This window comes from Panthera pardus, unplaced genomic scaffold, assembly GCF_024362965.1.
Source record: "Panthera pardus isolate Hobbes unplaced genomic scaffold, ASM2436296v1 HiC_scaffold_24, whole genome shotgun sequence".
NCBI lineage: Eukaryota > Metazoa > Chordata > Mammalia > Carnivora > Felidae > Panthera > Panthera pardus.
The window spans coordinates 129932315-129953668 of record NW_026526810.1 but is presented as its reverse complement, the minus strand read 5'-3'; the positions used below and the strand labels follow the sequence as shown (position 1 = coordinate 129953668).

The following is a 21354-nucleotide window of genomic DNA, read 5'->3' as shown; positions in this document are numbered from 1 at the left end:
CGCCGTTCCACCGCGACGGCTACTTGTCTGTGCCCAGCTGGGTTTCAGGAAGCCTTTCCTGAGGCAGAGCCGACCCCATCCCTGCGGAGGCTCTCTGCCCGCCCCGATGCCAGTGGCCCCTCAATTATGATCAAGCCATGACTCACCTAAATCGGTGAAAGAGAAGCTTGGGATTTATCACTGAAGACTTTGGTTCTTAAATGAGCATTTGCACAGTGGCTGTTTGCACTTATGATGTGGTTTATAGCAAGGAGCAGACACCTCGCCTGCTCCAGCCCAGCCCTCGGAGTGGCTGGGTGCCCTGGGATGAGGCCGGGTCCGTGGCCGCCAGGCAGCCCGACCTGCTTTGGCTGGGAGCCCCCGTGGCCCAGCAGAGCAGGGGAAAGGTAGAGCACAGCCTTTCTTTCTTGCACCAAAAAGGAAATTTGGACTCTTCCCTCTTTTGAGAAACAGGCAAAGTTCGAAGAAGCGGGTGGTGTCAGGACCGCGGTTGAAAGCGCGACTTGTAAAGAAAGCATCTGTGAGAGATGCGTTCGTCTTTAAAACCGACATAGTGGGGTTGTACTTACCCAGCCTGCGATGTGCCGAGTGCTATATAACCCTATGCGGCGGGAGGGGGGGCGGGCACTGCCACGATCCCCTTTAATATATGGGGAAACTGAGGCACTAAGGAGTTTAAGACTTGCCTGTGGTGATACACCCTACAGGTGGAGGCGGGGGTCTGAACTTAGCCCCGGAGAGTCTGACTCAACATGACATGCCTCTGACTGCCAGCTCAGACTCCCGGTTTTAGGAAATTAGCATAAAGAGAGTCAAGGACCAGGAATGAGGACATCGGGGCTCAGTCTGGCTGTGACCACCTCCTGATCTCTCTGCCGACAGTCCCAAGACCCTTCCACACGGAGAACTGGGGGCCGGGGGTGATTTGTGACATCCTTACGCGGACCAGGCCGGGACCGTTCGTGCACTTCAGGGAGACTTTCGGCAGCTGAGGTCGAGGTCAGAGCGGTTCTGTGGCCAAAGCAGAGTCCATCAGAGTGGCCTCACGGAGCGCCCCCCCTCGGGCATCCCAGCGATCCAGAAACTAAAGACGCCTCCATCATGGGTGCAGAAATGGCACGGCTGGACTGGAAGGGGCCCCTCTGATTCCATAAGGAGGCAGCTGTGTCCAGAGAGGGGCAGTCCTTAGCCAGGCCAGCACAGTGGGCCAGCAGCCTTCCCGCTGCGGTCCCCAGATGGTCCCTCCCTGGTCCCTGGATATTCCCGTGACCCTCAGAGTCCCACATTGACGCGTGACCTCTCTGTGGTCCACACGGGCCTTTCTCTTGAGGCAGCCCGTGATCCTGGTCCTCACCGCGGACCCCTGCCCTGCCTGGGCCGAGGGCCTGCCTGTCTGTAGGCTGGCCAGCCTTCCCGGGCGCTCTGGTGTGGAGTTTCTTTGTGAATGGTTTGGAGGGAGCCGGTTCACACGCACCGATCGCGTCCTCATCTTCTATGAAACCCTGTACAGATTTCATCACATTTCCCTAATAATTGAATGTGGACAAGGATATTTCTGAGACTGAGTAAGACCGTCCGGGCGGATTCCACATTCTGTTGCCTCTAGAGTGTTCCAGCCTGCCACTGACCGCTGCTTACGATCCCTCTGTCGGAGCTTGCTCTCCAGCTCCAAACTGGTGGCACCTGTGGTCCCTCCATCACCGAGAGTGGCTGGAGCTGCCTCTGGTCCCTGTGAATGGGGGGTCTGGACCAAGGCACGAGGCTGCACGCGGGGGAGCTGGGGAGGGGCTCGGCGAGGTGGGGGGGGGTGGCCCCATCTTACCAATGAGGGAACAGCCCGAGGTCGCACGGCTCAGAAGGGGTCGAGGGGGGTTTCCGGCTCAGCCCGTGTCATGCCAAAGCCAGAGCACTTTCTTCTGCCCCATCTCGCCTCCTAGTGAGCGTGGCACCTGGCAAGAGTCCAGGCCAGGGTCAAACTCCGCACTTCCCAGGGCAGCAGGAAGGGGCCGTGTCTGGTGTCAGTCCCGTGGTTTGAGAGTGCTCAGCACAAAGCATCTTTAGATCACTGTTCCCTCTGGTGCTGAAGAGTCACGTGAAGAGCCAGAGGGCCCAGCTCCCTGTCGGGTCCGCCGTTTACTTGCTCTGTAACCATCGGAGAACTCTCAGGTGGCGTTTCCTTGTGTAGAAAATGGGGACGTGGCAGATGCCTTCCTAGGCTCTTCGCCCTGCTTCGATGAATGGGACGGCCAGAGCACTCAGCACGGAGTTGATGTTCCCGAGACATGAGTTACTTGTATTATTAGGTGGAGGCACTCACGGCACCACTGGGAGGTCAGTGATCGTAGAGAAAAGCCGGCTCAGCGAGAGCAAACGCTGAGTTCGAGGCAGGAAGCCGGAAGCAGGAGAGCGGGCGCCGAGCTCCCAGGGACCCCAGTCCCTGCCCTTGGTGACGGTTTTCTCCCAGGCTAGCCCCCTCCCACCGGCCATGCCCAGGCCCCGTCACCGAACCTCCCGCGCCCCTCTGGTTTCCTCCCTGTGCTGCAGGCGACGCGGGCGGCCCTGGCCGCGGAGGAGCCCCGGGTGACCCGGCTGCAGGCCCAGCTGAAGGAGCTCATCGTCTACCCCCATGACCTGCAGCCACTCTCCGACAGCGTGGTCGCTGCTCTCCAGGAGTACCAGAGGTACCCGGGCAGGCTGGGGGCGGCGGGACTCGGGCATGCCTCGAACCTGACGCTCACGGGGCCTTCCAGCCTCCCTCATCTAAAGCCATTTCTGGGAGGTGCGCTTGCTTCCTCTCGCGACCTGGTAACTCTTGCGCCCCTCCACGACTGGCATTTGGTTCCCAGAAGGAGGGCTGGACTTGGCTGGGCTCCATGCTGAGTGGCTCATTCACTGGTTTCCGTTAAGTCTCTGGGCAGCTTAGCCCTGGGGAGGGGTCCACAAGTAACGGCCCAAAGGGAGGACTTTGCAACGGTCACCCCCACCCCCACCCCCACCCGGCCTGCACGTGGTGCTGTGACAGCATCTTCAGACCGGCCTCTACCTCCCCCTTGGGCTCTGGGCTCAGGCAGAGCAGGGGGCTCCAGTTTCCTGGCCGAGCCCAGAACAGTGGGTCAGGTCTCCACCCCACGTGTAGAGTTGCAGTCTGTAGCTACCGTGGCTGCGTGGTTGTCCCACTGCCGGGGGGCCCACTGTCCCCGCCTCCGGAGCACCTCTTGTCCCTCTGCCTGACCCAGGGGTTCCTTCAGAACCAACTCAGGGGCCTCCTCCCTTGCGATGTGTCTGTACATCAGAGCAGGGGCCCGGATCCCCTGGGGGCCACTCAGGTGGTGGCAGGGACCCAAATATCCCGTGCACAGGGTGGCCAAGGGTGTTCCCTTCCCTCCAGCTCCTCTTGTTGAGGTTTTCCGTGCTGGCCATCTATGACCGGGTGCTGGACATCGTATCTGAAAGATTATTTCTAACAAATGATTTGGGCCTGGGACGATGGGTCTCTTACTCAGGAAGGGAGTTTGCTTTAGCTTCTGCACAGGTGCCTGGGGGTAGGCGGTTCCGGGCTAGGGGCTCCGTGATTCCTCTTCAAGGCCTGAGGTTCTCTGGCCAAGAAGCTGGGCCGCAAGTCTGTCTGGGCATTGGCTGGTGCCCGGTGGGCTTTGATCCAGAGGGAGAGACCTCTGAGGCCCCAGAGCCACTCCTGGCAGCCCGCGGGTGGGGGAGAGCCCACCGTGGGGACGGTGCGCGCTGGGCTCCCTGGGGGTCTTGGGAGAGGCCTCAGTTCTGGGCTGACCCCGCTCTCTCCTCTCTCGGCCTCTCCGTGGCTCCTCAGCATGAAGGGCAAGAGCGCCAGGCTGCGCAATGCCACGGGGGCGGAGCTGTGGCAGCGTTTCCAGAGGCCTCTACAGGACCTGCAGCTGTGGACGGCCCTGGCCCAGAGCCTCCTGGACATCACCGCCAGCCTGCCGGACCTGCCCTCCATTCACACCTTCCTGCCCCAGGTCGAGGTAACTGTGAGCCTGCCAGGAGGGCTGACCGGTGCAGGGGGGCGGGGAGGAGGCCAGCAGCCAGGCGTGACGCCGGAGCCGTTCTTCCAGGGAAAGGCGTGTCCCTGGATCCTCCAGGTATCTGGGTAAAGGTCACTGCACCCTGCCTGGCAAGTCTTAAGTTTGCACAGGAAATGTTACCGTCATCCTCAGTTCCTGGGTAGAAGGCAAAGGCTGGTCCCTGGTGTCCCCCTAGGACTTGGTACTGACCCTCCCACAGCCCGTCCTTCGGGACCCTCCTGCCGACGGTCCCCGGGTGGAAGCAAGAGCAGTTCTGAGAGAGAGCATGTTAGGTCATTCCCTTTGCTGCGTGCGTATCAATTGGGACGCATGTGGCAGAAATTCTGAGCAACGGTAGCTTGAAACCCAGAGACTCCCAGGTGGTCCCAGAGCTGGCCTGATGGCTCAACAAGCATCTTCCAGGACCCAGGCTCTTTCTAGCTCTCAGCCACATGTCCCCTCATGGCCCCAAGATGGCTGTCACCACAGCAAGCCTGCATCTTCACACGGACAGCATCTTGTCGAACGGCAAGGGGGCAAAAAGGCTTTCTCCGTTCACCATTTCCAACAGGGAGGCAAACCCTCTTTCCCAGAAGCCCCAGCAGACTCTCCTTACATCTCATTGGCCAGGCCAGGTCACATGACCACCCCTGACCCAATCACTGGCTGAAGGTGATGGGGTTGCCGGGATTGGTTTATACCAATCGTAGACATAACCCTGTGTTAAAGTGATCAAAGAAGACAATTTAGATGATACAAACAAACTTTATTTAACACTTCATGAGGTGGACAGCCTCCTTTTGGAGAGCCGCAAAATGGGGCAGAAGGCGGGAAGGTTTAATAGGATAAAGAATAAAGAAGGAAAAGACAAATAGAAAATATCTGATTGGCTGATGGTCAGCCTTGTTTGGGGTGAGAAGGCCCAGGGTTGGCTTGGTGTTTGGGCATCGTGGACTGGATATCCTGCGTTTCTGGCCAAGTGGAGCATTTACAGGGACTGGAAACTTAATCTAAGTTTCACTTTGTTGCCTTGGCATCTAGGGGAGGAGCAGCCCCATCCCGAGCCTAGAAGTTTATTTCAGCACCTGTAACTGGGCGCTTTGTCACCCAAACAGAAGTGCTGGCCGTTCGGTGATCAAGAAGGAGGAATGAGTGTTGGGTGAGCGGAGGGCGGTGTCTGTGGCAAACGCCAGTCAATATGGCGGCTCTGACTGGCCCGTGGACGCTGCCTTAGGGTTTCCTGGAGCTCTGAAGTCCATCAACTTTGGGGTCTAGGCATTCTAAGACACACAGAGTGGGAGGAGACACAAAAGCGTATCACATGTAAGCCTTATTTTACATTAACTTTCATTCTGCTTATAAAAGCCATGCCTCCGTGGAGAACGTAAAGGTTTGTGAAGAAGGCAACAAAAAGTGCCCACGGTCCCCCAAGCCTTGGGAGCCCTGTTAACATGCTGAGGTACACGACATCACGCTTTCTATCTGACCTGGTAGTTCTGGGGAGGCCCTTTAACCAGGACTGGCCTCTCCTCACCCTTGAACACGCTGCTCAGCCACACACGGGTGCCTGGAGTTTGGAGTGTCTGCTCTGGGGATTTTCCACGTGGGGCTCGCGCTGGAACAAGGGTTTGTTTTCTCTGTCCATATTTCTTCATTTGCAGGGCTTAGCCTTTCCTTCTGGGGTTCCTATGGGCCTCCTTCTCCCATGCTCTGAAAGATGACTGCCCATCTTTTTGAGGGACTTCTCAGGGCTCCCCAAAGTGAATCTTACACGTGTCGCAGAAATCTACTTTAGGTCCGACAATCCCAAATATACCCTTCATACCTGATGAAAACCCATCTAGCCGTTGCCATGCAATATTGTCACCAATAGACAAAAGCTTTCACTAATTCTTTGCCATTTTTTGCGTATTTGGAATCATGTTATATAGCTGTGTATTCTGATATTTTCAGTTGGCTCTTACAAGCTTCATTTAAAATGGTCCCGGGGCAGGGGGGTTGCCTGGGTGGCGCAGTTGGTTAAGCGTCGGACTCTTGATCTCCGCTCAGGTCCTGATCTCCCAGTTTGTGAGCTCGAGCCTCGCATCGGGTTCTGCTCTGACAACATGGAGCCTGCTTGGGATTCTTCCTCTCCTTCTCTCTGCCCCTCCCCTGCTTGTGCTCGCTCTCTCTCTCTCTCTCTCTCTCAAAATAAATAAATAAACTTAATAAAAATAAATAAAATAAAATGGTTCAGGAGGACAGTCCAAGATGGCAGCGTAGAAAGATCCTGAACTTTATGTCCTCCCATGGATACACTGAATCTGTCGCTACATATGGAATAATGCCCTCTGAAAAAGACCTGAACTGTAGCAGAACAGCTGCTTCCATCCAATGGTAAAAGGGCTTCACTGAGATGCGTCGGAGAGGCAGAGATGCTGTCTGGCCAAAAAATCTCACCCCCGGCGCAGTGACCCGCCATGAGGAAGGAGCTCACAAATTTGGAGCTTCTCCTCGAGGAGTGAGGGGTTTGTGCCCCACATCAGGCACCTGACCCCTGGGACTTAAAAATAAAACCTCAAGGGGGAAAAAAAAAAAACCCTAATGAAATGGAAATAAGTAATTTACCCGATAAAGAGTTGAAAGTAATGGTCCTAACGATGCTCACTGATCTTGGGAGAAGAAGGGATGAACACAGTAAGAACTTCCCAAAAAACCTCACGTAAACAATAAGAAAGTACCAAACAGAAGTCACAGAACTGAAGAATGCAGTGACTGCACTGAAAAATACACTGGTGGGTTCAGCAGCAGACTCGAATCCAAAGAAGGGGTCGGTGATCTGGAAGACAGGGCAGTGGAACTCACTCAGAGCAGCAAGAAGAAAAAAGAATTGAAAAAATGCAAATAGCTTAAGGGACCTATGAGACCACATCAAACCGAATAACATTTGCATTGTAGATGTCCCAGAAGGAAAAGAGAGGGGAAAGGGGGCAGAAAACTTATCTGAAGAAATAAAGGCTGAAAGCTTTCCTGAACTGGGGCAAGAGACAGACATCCAGGTCCAGACAGCACAGAGATGCGTGTTCAAACAAGACGAACAAAAAGTGACCCATACCAAGATGCATCATAATTGAGATGTCAAAAGTTAAAAATAAAGATAGAATCTTAAAAGTAGTGTGAGAAAAACAATGTGTTCCATGCAGGGGAACGCTCATAAGACTACAGGCAGGTTTTTCAGCAGAAACTCGGGACAGTTTTCCAAAGAAAACATACAGGTGGCCAACAGGCACATGAAAAGATGTTAACGTCACTCATCAGCAGGGAGGTGCAAACCAAAACCACGATGGGCTATCCCCCCACACCTGTTAGAACGGCTAAAAGCAAATGGCAAGAAACAACGAGCGTTGGTGAGGACGTGGAGAAAAGGGAACCCTGGTGTACTGTTGCTGGGGATGTAAACTGGGGCAGCCACTGTGGAAAAACAGTATGGAGGTTCCTCGAAAAATTAAAAAGAGAACTGCCATGTGATTCAGTGATTCTACTCCTGGGTGTTTGTCCAAAGAAAACAAAAACACTAATTTGAAAAGCTATATGTAAAGAGCCCCATGTCCATTGCATCGTTAGTTACAAAGCCAAGGTATGGAAACAACCTAAGTGTCCACTGAGGGGTGAGGGGATGAAAGAATGTGTGATTATGTCTGTGTCTATATCTGTTTCTATGTATCTATGTCTATGTCTATATCTGTATCTGTATCTATATCTATATATCTGTACCTGTATCCATATCTATATTTATATCTGTATCTATATAGATATATATAAAGAAATGCCACTCAGCCATAAAAGAGAACGAAATCTTGCCATTTACAATAACATGGTTGGACCTTGAGGGCATCAGGGTAAGTGAAATTAGTTGAACGGAGAAAGACAAATACCACATGATCCCACCTCTATGTGGAATCTAAAAAGCGAAAACCAAACCCGTAGATAATAGAGAACAGAATGGAGGCCGCCAGTGGCGAGGGGTGTCGGGGGTAGAGAAAATGGGTTAACGGGGCACAAAAGATACAGACTTGCAGTTATAGAATAAATAAGTCACGGGGGTGTGATGTACAGCATGGCGACTACAGCCGATATGGTAGCCCCCCGTGAAAGTTGCCAGAAGAGTGAATCTTAAAAGTTCTCATTGTCAGAAGGAAAAAGAAATTATAACTTTGTGTGGTGACGGTCGGCACTTGATGTATTATGGTGATCATTCCGCAGTGTGTACAAATATCGAATCGTGTCGCGCATCTGAACCTGATATAACGTTACGTGTCTATTATACTTCAGCTAGAAAAGTTTTAAGAAAAAAGATAAAATGTTGCCGAAAAGTCATCGCTTTAAATGGCTGCACGGTATTTCGCAATATTTTTTGTTCCGTTCGTGTGATATTTAGGTGGTTTCCAGTATTCCTGGTCATAATTTGTATATGGTGGATATCTATGTACACAGATTTTGGTCTCCATTTCTATTATTTTCCTCCTCATTTTGCTGACGAGGGACCAGAGCCAGAGAGAAGTTAGGGTGTTTGTTCAAGGTCGGGCCACTCCAGAGGCGGGGCTGAGGCCAGAATGGCAGGCTCTAGACTCTCATCTTATGTTTCTTATTCCTGCTGTCACCCTGGGTCCTGGGAACAGGGTTGCCATTTGCAATGTGGCAGTTTTATTTTTATCATTTGACTGTTGAGGAAACCATGTCCCAGAGAGGGAAAGGCACTGGTTCAAGGTCACACAGCGACCAAGTGGCAGAGCTGGCTTTGACCCAGGTCTGGTTGACTCCACGGCAAGTGCTTTTCCCGCTAGATCAGATTGCATTTCCATCCCGTCCTTCCCACGGGGGGCAGAAAGCTAACCAGGACCTGTGCCAGGCGGGAGGGAGAGGTTCCGTCTTTCTAGAGTGTGACTCAGGACTCCCCGGGGCAGGAGTTTCGCGGATCAGTGGGTTGGAACAGGTGGGCAGGACTATGGCTTGTCCGTGCTGCGTGCTGGCTGGGATCACGTCTCGCGTTGCGCTCACGAGCCCTTCCCAGGCCGGATGGACTTCACGGGCCAGGCTCGAGCCGCCAGCCCTGTTTTTCTTGGCTCAGTTCCTGCGCCTAGCTAGCCTCAGCGTAGCCTATCAGACCTGCAAAGTTCCTCTAGGACTAAGGCGTCAGGCCCCAAAGCTGGGCATGGCTGAGATGCTCATTTCCAAGGACGACTGTGACAAAGTTCCAAAACCAGATGGCTTAGCGCGATGGCGACTCACTCTCACACAGTTCTGGAGACGATAAGCGCCGAGTGAGGAGGGCCGCCCCGTCTCTGAAGGCTCTGGGGACCATCCTGCCCTGCCTCTTCTAGCTCCTGGTGTCGACTGACAGGTGTCGTTGTTCGCTGGCCTGTAGACCTGGCCCGGCGATCTCGGCCTTTGCCGTCACCTGGACAGCTTCTCCGCACGTGTTCTCACGTCGTCTTGCCTTGGTGCCTGTGGGTCGGGGTGCAGATTTCCCTTTTGAAGAAGCACACCGGTCCTAACTGGATTGGGGCCCACCCTCATGACCTCATTCCAACTTGACCGTCTCCGTAAGGACCCTGTCTCCACATACAGTCACATTCTGGGGCAGTCGGGGCGGGGATGCTGTGACTTCACATCTTTTGGGGGGACGCAATTCAGCCCGCAGCGGCTGGTTAGACGGTACCAGAGAGACAAGCCGTCTGTTACTGCGTGTTCCCTGCGGGCTGTGCGCCAGGCTACAGGCTGCATGGGCACCGCCCCCTTTCAGCCCTCACGCGGACCCCGGGAGTTGGGTGTGGCTCTGCCTGTTCTGCAGATGAGGAAACTGAGGCTCAGAACGACCCAAGGCCTCCGGATCGCAACTTCTCAGCCTGAACTCTTAACTGCTGCACTATTGTGTCCAGGCTTTCTGGAAAGGGAGTGAAGGGCACCCTCCCTAGCAAGGGGCTTGTCCTCTCACACCACCTGCCCCCATCGCGGGGGACGCCAGTTCGGCTGTGCCGGCCGTGTCTAGGCTGCCCTTGCTCCAGGGGCCCCCTCTGCTCTTCCGGGGCTCTGGCAACACCGCCTGCTCTGGGGAGGCTTCTCGGATTTCCCCAACTAGGGGCGTTCAGCTCTGCCTCCAACACCCAGAGGGCTCTGTCGACACTTGAAGGGAGATGATCACTTTTGGCCTTGGATCGCAGGTACCGACCTGGGTTGGGGTCTTTGTCCCTTCCCAGCCCTGTGCCCAGCTCGGTGTCTCAGTAACATCACCAGGGGTAAAGCGGAAGGACTCTGGCCAGCCGAACACAATTCCCTTGGCCTCCGGGACCCTGGGCCCTCAGATCAGCAAGGCGTGCTGACCCCAAACAGCTCGTTAGTCAGCAGAAGCCGGAGATTGGCACAGGGCTTTGGGGCAGGAAGAGTGAGTGTAGGCTGGGGGTGTGGTCGGGGCCGGCTTCCTGGAGGAGGCGGGGCCGGGGCCGTGCAAAGGCCCAGGGAGCCAGCTGCTCATCACGTGAGTCTCCCTTAGGTCCCTCCTTCACCTGGCACCTCCATCACCTGCACATCACGATTCCACTCAGATGTCACCTCCTCTAGGGAGCTTTCCTGAATTCTCATGTGCTCCCATAGACCCCTGTGTCCCAAACAGCACCCAAGGGGTAGGCCCACTGCTGTAGGTGATGGGGGATTATCGAGTAAAGGATCCAACTGGTTCGGTTCAGGTGCAGCTGCAGTGTGGGCGGTCGATTCTGGGGGACAGCTTGGGGGGGGGCAGCCACAGTGTGGGTGGTCGATTCTGGGGGGACGGCTGGGGGGGCAGGGGCAGCTGCAGTGTGGGCAGTCGATTCTGGGGGGACGGCTGGGGGGGGCAGGTGCGGCCGCAGTGTGGGCGGTCGATTCTGGGGGGGACGGCTGTGGGGGGGCAGGTGTGGCCGCAGTCTGGGCGGTCGATTCTGGGGGGACAGCTGGGGGGGGCAGGCAGTCAAGGGCTGCTGTGGTCCAGGTGAGCGAGGCTGAGTCCGCTGTGGACACCGGCAGGGGGGATGGCTGGACAGGAGGTACAGTCTTGCCCGGGCTTTGGTGATAGGATAGAAGTGGGGGGTGAGAGAGGAATCAAGTTGACCCTGAAATTCAGGGCCTCCCTGACGCGTCCCCGCCAGCCCGTTCCTCCTGGCGTCCGCCGCTTTCTCAGTTCCAGGCACGAAGGCGCGGCGTCCCGGGGAAGTTGAGGCAGGACCGATGTGCTCCTGGTACCGCTTCCCAGCCCGGTCCCGCCCTGCCCTGCCCTGCCGTGCCCTGGGGGTCACGGAGGCCTTGTCCCCTGTAGGCGGCCCTGGCAGAAAGCTCGCGCTTGAAGGAGCAGCTGATGATGCTACAGCTGAAGAAAGACCTGCTGAGGAGCGTCTTCGGCCAGGACGAAGCCACGACCCTCCTGGAGCAGGTGGCGAACTCCGTGCGGGACAGAGACTTGCTGCACAACGGCCTCCTGCAGAGGAAAAGCAAGCTGCAGGTGGGTGTCGCGGCCGCCGTCCTGGGGGACAGCCTTCTGGGGAGGGAGGCAGGAGGCCCAGACTCCTCCCTCGGCCCCACCACTTGTCACCGGGTGGCCTTCCCTCGCCCTTTGTCCCCCGGGGTCCCAGCTCCTCGTCCGTGAGCCGGTGCGGTTAACGTGCGATCCTTCTAACTGGCGTCCTGGGCGCCTGCTGTGCCCACCCCTGCCCCTGAATCTCCCTCGACACTGCTCCCTCGACACTGGAACTGTCTTCCTGAGGAAGCCGGGGTGGGGGGGGGGGGCGGGGGGGGCTGTCTAATGAGAAAATGCAGAGAAAATTGCCTGTGAACTTTCAACTACCTAGAGCCGGAAGCTAATGTTATTAGGAGCACATTTCTGAATGACTGCACTAAATCGAAGGGGTAACGTGGCATGTCGAGGACGGTGTGTTCTTTTACGTAACAAATGTTTGCCGAGCATCTGATGATGACGACGACATAACTCTCGGGCACTGGGAGGGACCGGGCCCTCGCCGAGAGCTCCATTCACATCCGGGATCTCATCTCCCCCAAGTAGCGAACGTTTAGCAAATCCCCTAGGGTTTGTGTGGCGGACAGTCTCGGCTGCGGCCCCTCGGGTCTACCGAGGCATGAGAGCGGCTAGAAGTGAATGGGCGTGGCCGTATCCCAATAAAACTTTATTGGCAAAAGCAGGCCTCCGGCGGGATCTGGTGTGTACGTATTATGGGATGCAGTTCTGTGCTAGGGAGCAGAGCAACTGTCACGGTGAGGACGCCACGGTGATTCCAAGGAGGGGCGTCCAACCCCAGCAAGGGCTCCGGGAAGGCTTCCTGGAGGGGGTGATGCCGGAGTGGATAGGAGCCGGCCGGGAGAAGGCCGGAGTTTGGTGGTGAGTGGCCGGTCGTACAGGGTGCCCGTGAGGGGATTTCTTAATCTGCGTGCTGTCCGTTGTGTGTCTCTGCAGAGCCTGCTGGCTCAGCACCAAGATTTTGGGGCTGCTTTCGAGCCCCTACAGAAGAAGCTGTCGGACCTCCAAGGCAGGGTCCGAGCTGAGAACGGGCTTCAGCAGGACCTTCCTAGGAAACAGACTCAGCTCTCCAGGTTGCAGGTAAGGGCTTTGTGGGGCCCGGGGTGGCCCCGTTCAGGTGCTCAGCTGTGTCTCTAGGCAGCTCCCCTCTTGCGGCAGTAACTGGCAGAACAGCGGCCGCCGAGCCCCTCGCCTGAGGTCCGACCTTTTGTCCAGATCTCTGCTGGATTGATCTGGTGGCTTCTGGCCTCTGCGGGACCTTTAGTACCCTGCAGACTGCGAATTCTTGAGCCTCAGGAAAAGATCAGCTACACTTCTGTTTACTCTGTCGCTGCAAAATGTCATGTTGGGATTCGGTTTTAAAATTGCTCTGCTCTAAAAGTGTTCCTGATGAGTACAGAGGCCTTCAGTTAAATGATCTGATTTTGGAAGCGAGAATAAATGTTCTAAAACACAGGCAGACTGCCCGTAGGCAGATTGGTCAATAATGATTGGCTTGATAAGGAGGCTGCAGGATTTTAAATGCGCGTGATACAATTACCCTTTTAAAAGTCAAGCACTTTTGGCTTCATTCGTACCTTGAGAGGGTTCTTGGGAAGACGTTAAAAATGGTGTGTCCGGGGGCTTTAAAACTGAAGCTGGGGCGTGATTCTTCACAAGGAGAGGGGGTCATCAGGTAAGAATCCAGGCGGGAGTTTGACCCTCCCCCCCCCCCCCCCAGAGATGCCTTCTAGGCCGTAACCGTTTGTTTTCAGGGTGTCCCAGAATATTTCTGTCTCCTTTTAAAAAGTCTCACCAGCTCTGAGAGTAGGCCCATCAGATGGCCATATGGTGCCGCCACTGGGGTGGGGGAGCCCCATCTTGCCGGGACCTCCCCAAGCTCCCCCACTCAGAGCCCCCCTCCCCCCATCAGCTCCCATGACAGGAGATAAACAGGACGGCCACACTTGCTCCTTTTTTGCTGCAGGGGCTGCAGGAAGAGGGGCTGGACCTTGGGGCACAGATGGAGGCCGTGAGGCCTCTCGTCCAGGGAAACCCCACCCACCAGCACAAAATGGAGCAGCTTTCTGCCGACTACCAGGCCCTGCAGAGGTCTCTGGAGGTAAAACCAGGCGCCTGGGATCCTACACTCTCTGCCTTTTCTTCCTGCATTCCTTCAAACCTTTCTGTTTTCTTTTTCCCTTCCTTTCTTCCCTCACTCACTCATTCAGCAGACGAGTAGTGAGCATGGCCCCTATGGCGGGGGTGGGGGTGGGGGGTTCTGGGCCCTGAGGATGAAGGCTGGCACCAGGCCGACAGCCAAAGCCCTGCTCCCCAGGGTTATATTCCAGTGGGGAGATGGACAGTGAGTCCGCAAAACAACAAGCTCATATACAATTCCAGGTGTGCCCGGAGGCCAAGGAACAGAACAGGCTAACAGCCCCGGGTGCAGTGGGCGTGGGGGGGTGTAAGCCATGTTAAGAGCGGGTTGAAAGTTGCACCACTGCGGCTGGGAGCCTCCTCTGCGGCGCCCTCTAGTGGCCACCCGAGCCCTTTGAGCCCTGGGAATGGAATGGGGCGGGGGTGGGGGTGGGGGGCTGGCACAGGCTTCTTCAAAACTGGCCTGAGGACAAATTTAAGTGATTCAGATGGGGTCCCGGGCTCTGCATTTGTAACAAGTGCCCTGGGGATTGTGGAGCCGCCTCTCGGGCAGCCACACCTCAAGAAAACCTAGGCTGGGGGCACCTGGGTGGCTCCGTTGGTTGAGCGTCCGACCCTTGGTTTCCGCTCAGGTCATGATCTCACGGTTCGTGAGTTCGAGCCCCGAACTGGGCTACACATTGATAGCACGGAGTCTGCTCGGCATTCTCCGTCTCCCTCTCTCTGCCCCTCCCCTGCTCGGGCTCTCTCTCTCCCCCTCTCTCAAAAGGAATACACTTTAAAAAAGAAAAAAGAAATTAAAAGCCTTGAGCGACACAGTAATAAAAGGGGGACAATGCTTCCTTGAAGAAGTGTTTAGGCAACAATTAAAGAGCGCGATTGAACTGGAATGTTAGCGTTCTGCAACCGCTAATCATATTCAGGTAATGCTCCTTATTAACTATTATCACGATCAATCTGGCTCATCATTGGATAGAGGCATTGAAGTTGGTGTTTGCTGTTTCTCTGGGCTCTGTGGGCCCCCAAAGGGCAGGGATGGTGATTTCCTAGTTCTCTACTCCCCCACCTCCACCTTGAGACCACTAGCTGCTAATTTATTAGGTGGAGTTAAATCAGTTCATCTAGACCTCACGCATCGCTTAGACCAACGGGCCTCCCTCGATGGAGCCACGTCTCCTGGAAGCTCATAGGGGGTTTTGGTCGCTGTGACCATGATAGAGCAGGGGTGACCCCTGCAGATACAGGGAGAGGGACAGGTGCCCTCATCCGGCTCCCACAACGCAGAACTGCCCCACCGCCCACAAGATTTCCTGAGCCACCCAGGTGCCCCACTCAGGGGTTTTTAAACCTAGTAAGTTCTAATAAGTCCTTTCCCCACAGCCCAGGCCATTTTCCGTCTCCCCCCCGGGGGAGACAGACCCCACTAAGCAATCGGAGGCCATTGAAAGCATTGGGTTTGACATTGGTGCATGGGGACAGGGGCTATGGTAGCGACAGTGCGGAGAAGTGGACTTTTAGGTAACTGTTCAGGCTCTCATCACTGGTTTGTGGCAGAGACTCGGGACGCACCCTCTCTGTCTCCCCAGTTCTAGGGGGCCTGGTGTCCAGGGGCGGGCGTCAGCCGGTGTCTGGAATGAAGGAGGGCAGGGCCTGTGGTGGCCCAAGCCAGGGGTGACAGCAAGACCCTGGGGTCTGACTGGCCTGCAGTGGGTGGGGAGAGAGGGGCTCAGAGGGCCCCAGGTCGGGTGACCAGGAGCACAGGCCCCTTCCTTTCCTGAGGACGGAGAAGAACAAGGCCCCAGCCTGAGAGTTGGGAAGGGCTGACCCAGAGGAGAGGGGAAAAAAAGCAGGACCATTTTCAAAAACTCTCTGTCGAAGCATCATCGTATGTAGAAAAGAGAACATCTACCTGTGCGGTTCGATGCATTTTTAAAAACTGGACACATCCACGTTCTCAGCACCCAGATCATGACACAGAAGGATACTGGCTCCCCCAAGCCCCTTGGGGCCCCCCCACAGCCACTGCCCGCCACTCCTGGTGCCTGAAGGCAACCCTGATGTTTGACTTGGAACACCCTGGGTTGGGTTTGCCTGACTTTATACGTTATTTTAATTGAATCGCACAGAATGGTTTTCTGTGTGTATCCGGCTCCTAGCTATCCACACGCCGGCTGTAAATTCACCCGCAATGCTGTATTATAATGACTGTTGCATAGACCGCTCGTTCCTGCTGTAAAATATCCCAGCGTGTGAATATACCTCAACATATTCATCCATACTTCTGCTGACGGGCACTTGGGTGCTTTCCTGTCTCTTCCTGTTACAAGCGACACCGCGTGCGGGCCTTTTGGTGACGATACGTTTGTATCTGTTAGGTATCTGCCCAGGGGCGACAGGGTTGGGTTGTAGGGATGCCTGTGGGCAGTCTTAGTAGATACTGACCTCTGGTTTCCCCATGTGGTATATGATTTACACCCACACCAGTGGTGGACAGGAGCTCTGATCGTCCACACCCTCGTCCAGACGTGGTAACATCCACATAAAAGTTAGGAAGGCTTAGAGGCACTTTAGGGGCACCTGGGTGGCTCAGTCGGTGAAGCGTCCAGCTTCAGCTCAGGTCACGATCTTGTGGTTCGTGAGTTCAAGCCCCGCGTCGAGCTCTGTGCTGACGGCTGGGAGCCTGGGGCCTGCTTCGGATTCTGTGTCTCCCTCTCTCTCTGACCCTCCCCCGTTCATGCTCTGTCTCTCTCTGCCTCAAAAATAAATAAACGTTAAAAAAATTTTTTTGAATAGGAGGCTTAGAGACACTTTAAACCAGAGTTGGTCCTGCCAGAGTAAATCCCTGTCCTGTGTACAAGGGAGGACCAGCGTCTCATGTTCCCGCTGGCTGGGAAGCCCTGGGGGCCGTCTTGCCCCAGGGAAGGTCTGGGGGCCCTGCAGGATGGGGTGGCCCGGGGTCCCACCTTTGCCTGCACTCAGAGCGCCCTGGGCCCCCTGGGCTGTGCTGCAGGACCTCATGGACAGGTGTCAGCAGAGTGTGAGGGAACACTGCACCTTCAGCCACGAGCTGCTGGAGCTGCGACAGTGGATCGCCGTGGTCACCCAGAAGCTGGAGTCACATCAGGAGGAGGCGGGCCCATGGGACGCCCAGTCCCGGGAGGTCGAAGTCGAGGTGGGATGGCTTTCCCCACGGGGATGCCCGTGCCTTCACTTACGTCCCCAAAAGCAGGCTTGGGAGGCCAAAGAGCCCACACTGGGGAACAGAGACCCCTGTCCCCAGAGCTCACTGAGTGTGTGTGCGTGTGTGCGTGTGTGCGTGTGTCCCTCAGAGGCTGCTGGCTGAATTCCCGGAGAAGGAGGCCCAGCTGCCCCTGGTCGAAGCCTATGGCCGGCTGGTGATGAAGAAGTCTTCTCCGGAAGGGGCTGCTCTGGTCCAGGAGGAGCTGGAGGAACTGGTGGGGTCGTGGCAGGCTCTGAAGCTGCTGGAGGAAAGCCTGCTGAGGTGAGGGTCCCCCGCTCCGAGCCTGGTCTCAGGCGACACCCCCGCTTCGCCAGGGCGAGAGCTCAGCGGGCCCGTAGAAGCATGGCGTCAGGTGCCCCCGTGTATCTCCAGTCTGGCCCAGGGGCGATTCTAGCGGGAGCAGTGGGACCAGGGAGGTGTCCCGGCTTGGGGGGGGTCAGCCTGCAGCCCCTCCAGGCTTGGGCCTCCCCTGCGCCGATGGGCGTGTGCACTTTAACGGCAGGGTGACGCGGGTCTCGAGTAGGGAACTGGAGCCTTGGGAACGTTCCGACGAACCCGAAGGATGGTCGCTGACTTGCGAGGCCCAGAAGCCGGCTCCTACCCCGTGGTGCCCCCAGTCTGTTGCTTCTGTGACCCGGTGAGTCCCCATCACAGCGCCACGCTGACTGGGCTGGGTGTCTTCTCAGCCTCATCAGAAACCAGCAGCTGCACAGGACGGAAGTGGACTCGGGGAAGAAAACGATTTTCACCAACAACATCCCAAAGACTGGGTTTCTCATCGATCCCGCGGAGCCTCTTTCCGGGCGGCACCGCCGGGTGAGTCTGCCCAGGGGGGCCTTCCAGGGAGACGGCAGACCCGGAGGGAGGGACGGTGGGTGGCCTTCCCCCAAGCCCCCTCCCTGCCTGCGGCCGCGTGCTCAACTCAGGACTCGGCCGTGTCCTCTCCTGGGTGTGCCGCTGGACAGAGGGACTCAGAGGCCCCAGACCCAGGCCAGGGGGAAGGTCAGAAGTGTCGCTTGGGCAGACAGGTCCCCACCCCTCGGAAACCTCGCCCCTCGCAGGGCTGACGGCTTCCTGCTGGCCCCACACTGCAAACTGAAATCGCGCGAGAGGGCTACCTTTTTTGTGTGCCATAAGCCGCATTTTGTTCAAAAGAACTAACCCAACCATCTTGCATCGCTCACCCCTTCTCCCGAAGGCTTTTAAAAAAAGGAACCGCGTTGAAAAGACCCATCCTCCCTTGTCCTTCGAAAACGACACCTCCACTCCCATTCTCCCATGTATCCTTGTGTCGCCCCTTCCCAAATCACTGAGCGTTACTGTGCCCTGGGGCCCGCACTTGGAGCCGGGGTGCAGCCGGGAGCGAAACAGAATCGCTTCCAACCCGCGGGAACTTCCGACCCAGCGCAGAGCTTTGCACGCGGTAACGTGCACCCTGATCGATCGTGGGAGAAGGCACCTTCCGCTCAGCAGGTCTGGGGCGGGGCCCAGGATTCCGCATTTCTGGAAGCTCCCGGGTGACGCCCATGCCGCTGGGCTTCGGGGCACATTTTGAGGAGTGAGGAAGTGGGAACCGCAGGCAATTAAGTCAGGGTTTACAGAAAGCGCAGTAGGCACTGGCAAGGGCCTCGCTGAATGGACTTGCATTTTAGACAGGTCGCTCTGGCCACAGAGCCCGGAGGGGGACAGGTATGGAGGAAGGGGAACCACTGTGATAGCCTTCCTGGTGAGGAACGGTGGTGGCTGCCGCTAGGAGACCAGCAGGTGACCACGGTGATCCGTTGTCGCGGCTCGGGGTGGGGGGGGGTGGTCCAGGAGGGCGCTGAGCACTGGCCGAGGCAGCGCAGGACCCTGGACCTGAATTAGAATTAAATTTCTAACGTGGCCGCGTTGGCTACAGAGACATTCCTCCCTCTCCAGGCTCCAGGCCCCTCTCGTCACCTTTGGGCATCCTCAGCCCTACCTTCTGCCCCAGAGGGAAGCCACAGAATGCGTGGCCAGTAGGCTGACGCCCCCTCTGATGCGTCGGTCATGCTGTGTATTCCTGCAGGCAAATCTGCTCCGAGAAGAAGGCAGCCGGGAAGGTTACTCCCAGCTCCTGAGGGACTTTGAGCAGTGGCTGGAGGTGGAAAACGCCAAGCTGGTTAGCATCATCGCGATGAGAATGGCCGCAGCCAGGGATCTGAGGGCCAGGGAAACAAAGCTACAGGTTTGTTGCCACAAAACGGCCCTCCTTTTGCACCCACGGATGTGTTCGCCACCAGGGGGTTCTTCAAAAGGAAGCACACACGTGGCTTGTGAGCCATTTTCATCCGTGTGTAAATAATAGTCTCTGAACTTTTTTGGTTCACGTATTTTCGAAGGACTTTCGGAGAACCATTCATTCCTTCAGCCTCCTTCTGTGTTCCCCAGCTTGGACAATATCGCTCCTCACCACGACTCCTATCCATCAGCGAGCCGTGGCTGTGTAACAAACCCTTCCATCGGTTTGAGCTTCCAAACAGCAAACGGTTATCTGACTCATGGTTCTGAAGGTTGGCAATTTAGGCCGAGCTCATCTGGGCAGAGCTTCTGGTCTTGGCTGGGCTCCCTTATTTGCTATCAGTTATAGGTCAGCTGGGTGGCTCTACTTTGGGGGGATGGCAGGCTGTGGGAGATGAGCATGAGACGGACCGCACAGCCCTCATCCTCTTGTGGGACAGCCCAGGCTTCTTGTGGCAGAGGCGTCGTCTCAGAGGACAAGTGGGAGCGCTCGAGGCTTCTGAGGCCTTGAGTAGGAACTGGCGTATTACTTGCCCTGGATTCCGTTGGACAAAAAAGGTCACAGGGCCAACCCATGTTCACGGGGAGGGAAAACAGACTCCACCTCTTGGTAGGAAGGACTCAAAGTCATATTGCAAAGGTCATGAATATGGTGGGGAGGCAAGATGGGGCGTCATGGCCATTTCTGCAGTCCTTCTACCACAGATCTTTCTCCTTCACACCCATATCTAAATAGTCACCAAGCCCTCTTGGATTCCACGTCCTGGGAATTTTTTGTTTCTGTCCCCTCTTACTACCACTATGTTAATCTAGATACTTTTGACCTTGATTATGGCAACAGCCTCCCAGCTGGCCTTCTTTCTTCCTGATGGGCCCCCATCCAGGTCCTGGCTCATTCTGCGGCTAGAGTGACCTTTAGCATCATGAATGTGACTTTATCCTTCCCCTGATGTAAACCTCTCGGTATAGAGTCCAGCCTCCCAAACGTATCACACAAAGCCTTTCTCATCCGGGCCCCAGCTTACCTCTCTTTTTCCTTATTTCTCTGCAGTTTTATTAGGATATGTTAGGGTTTGGATGTCTTTTTATTTTTCTTACTTGGGATTCATCTGGATACTGGAATCTGTAGTCTAGAGTCTTTCTGGAAAATTCTAGAGAATTCTCTGATACTAACTAACATATTGCCTTTGCCTTATCCCCTTTCTCCTCTCCTGCTGTGATGCTGCTTAGACACATGTTATTCCTTCTCTCTGTGGGCTCTTTGTCTCCTACCTTCTCTTGTGTTTTGTTCATCCCCTCTCTTCCTGTTGCATTCTGGAGAGTTTTTCTACACTACCTTCCGGTTTACTAATTCTCTCTTTCACTGTGTCTCATTCACTATTACACACGTCTGTTAAGCCTGTCGCTTTTGATATTGTATTTGCCAGTTCTAGAATTTCTACCTGGTTCTTTTGAAATGCTACTCTGTCACTTTTTGTAGCTTCCAGATCCCTGCTGAGTCTGGTTTTTAATTCTTCAAGCACGGTAGCGGTTTTATATAGTGCATCTAATAATTCTCAAGTCATTTTAGGAACATTTCTTTTACATGTTGTTTCTGCTTGTTCTTGTTATCAGTGTCTTGTATATATGAGGCTGCTTTGATTGTGTGCTGGGCATTGCATTTGACAAAATAGATGTAGGGGTAATTTGAGATTCAGGATCACCTCTTCTCCAGAGAGAATTTTGTTTGTGACTGCCAGGCAAGGAGGACTTTATTGTTCTGAAACCAGTGAGTCCAAGTTCAAAGTTTGAGGCTCCCTGGACCACTGGTGACCTGGGCTGGACTTTAGTCCACTCAAGGTGTGAATTTACTTCTTTTCTTTTTTCTTTTTTTTTTATTATGTTTCTTTATTTTTGAGAGGCAGAGAGAGAGAGAGAGAGAGAGAGGGAGAGAGAGACAGAGCACAAGTGGGGGAGGGACAGAGAGAGAGGGGGACACAGAATCTGAAGCAGACTCCAGGCTCTGAGCTGCCAGCACAGAGCCCGACGCGGGGCTCGAACTCACAAACCGTGAGATCATGACCTGAGCTGAAGTCGGACGCTCAACCGACTGAGCCACCCAGGTGCCCCAAGTTGAGTTTACTTCTGATTCA

General features: G+C 55.5%; 1 protein-coding gene across 6 annotated transcripts in view; it reads left to right on the top strand.

Moving 5' to 3' along the window:
- SYNE3 (spectrin repeat containing nuclear envelope family member 3) overlaps positions 1 to 21354 on the top strand; it is a 101064-nt gene that overhangs the window by 56238 nt on the left and 23472 nt on the right. For all 6 annotated transcript variants that reach the window (XM_053889762.1, XM_053889760.1, XM_053889764.1 and 3 more), the window contains exons 7-15: positions 2545 to 2681; positions 3827 to 4001; positions 11368 to 11550; positions 12517 to 12660; positions 13547 to 13681; positions 16730 to 16891; positions 17049 to 17221; positions 17647 to 17776; positions 19011 to 19169. In XM_053889762.1, the coding sequence (XP_053745737.1) occupies positions 2545 to 2681; positions 3827 to 4001; positions 11368 to 11550; positions 12517 to 12660; positions 13547 to 13681; positions 16730 to 16891; positions 17049 to 17221; positions 17647 to 17776; positions 19011 to 19169 (1398 nt within the window). The remainder of the gene's footprint in view (positions 1 to 2544; positions 2682 to 3826; positions 4002 to 11367; positions 11551 to 12516; positions 12661 to 13546; positions 13682 to 16729; positions 16892 to 17048; positions 17222 to 17646; positions 17777 to 19010; positions 19170 to 21354) is intronic.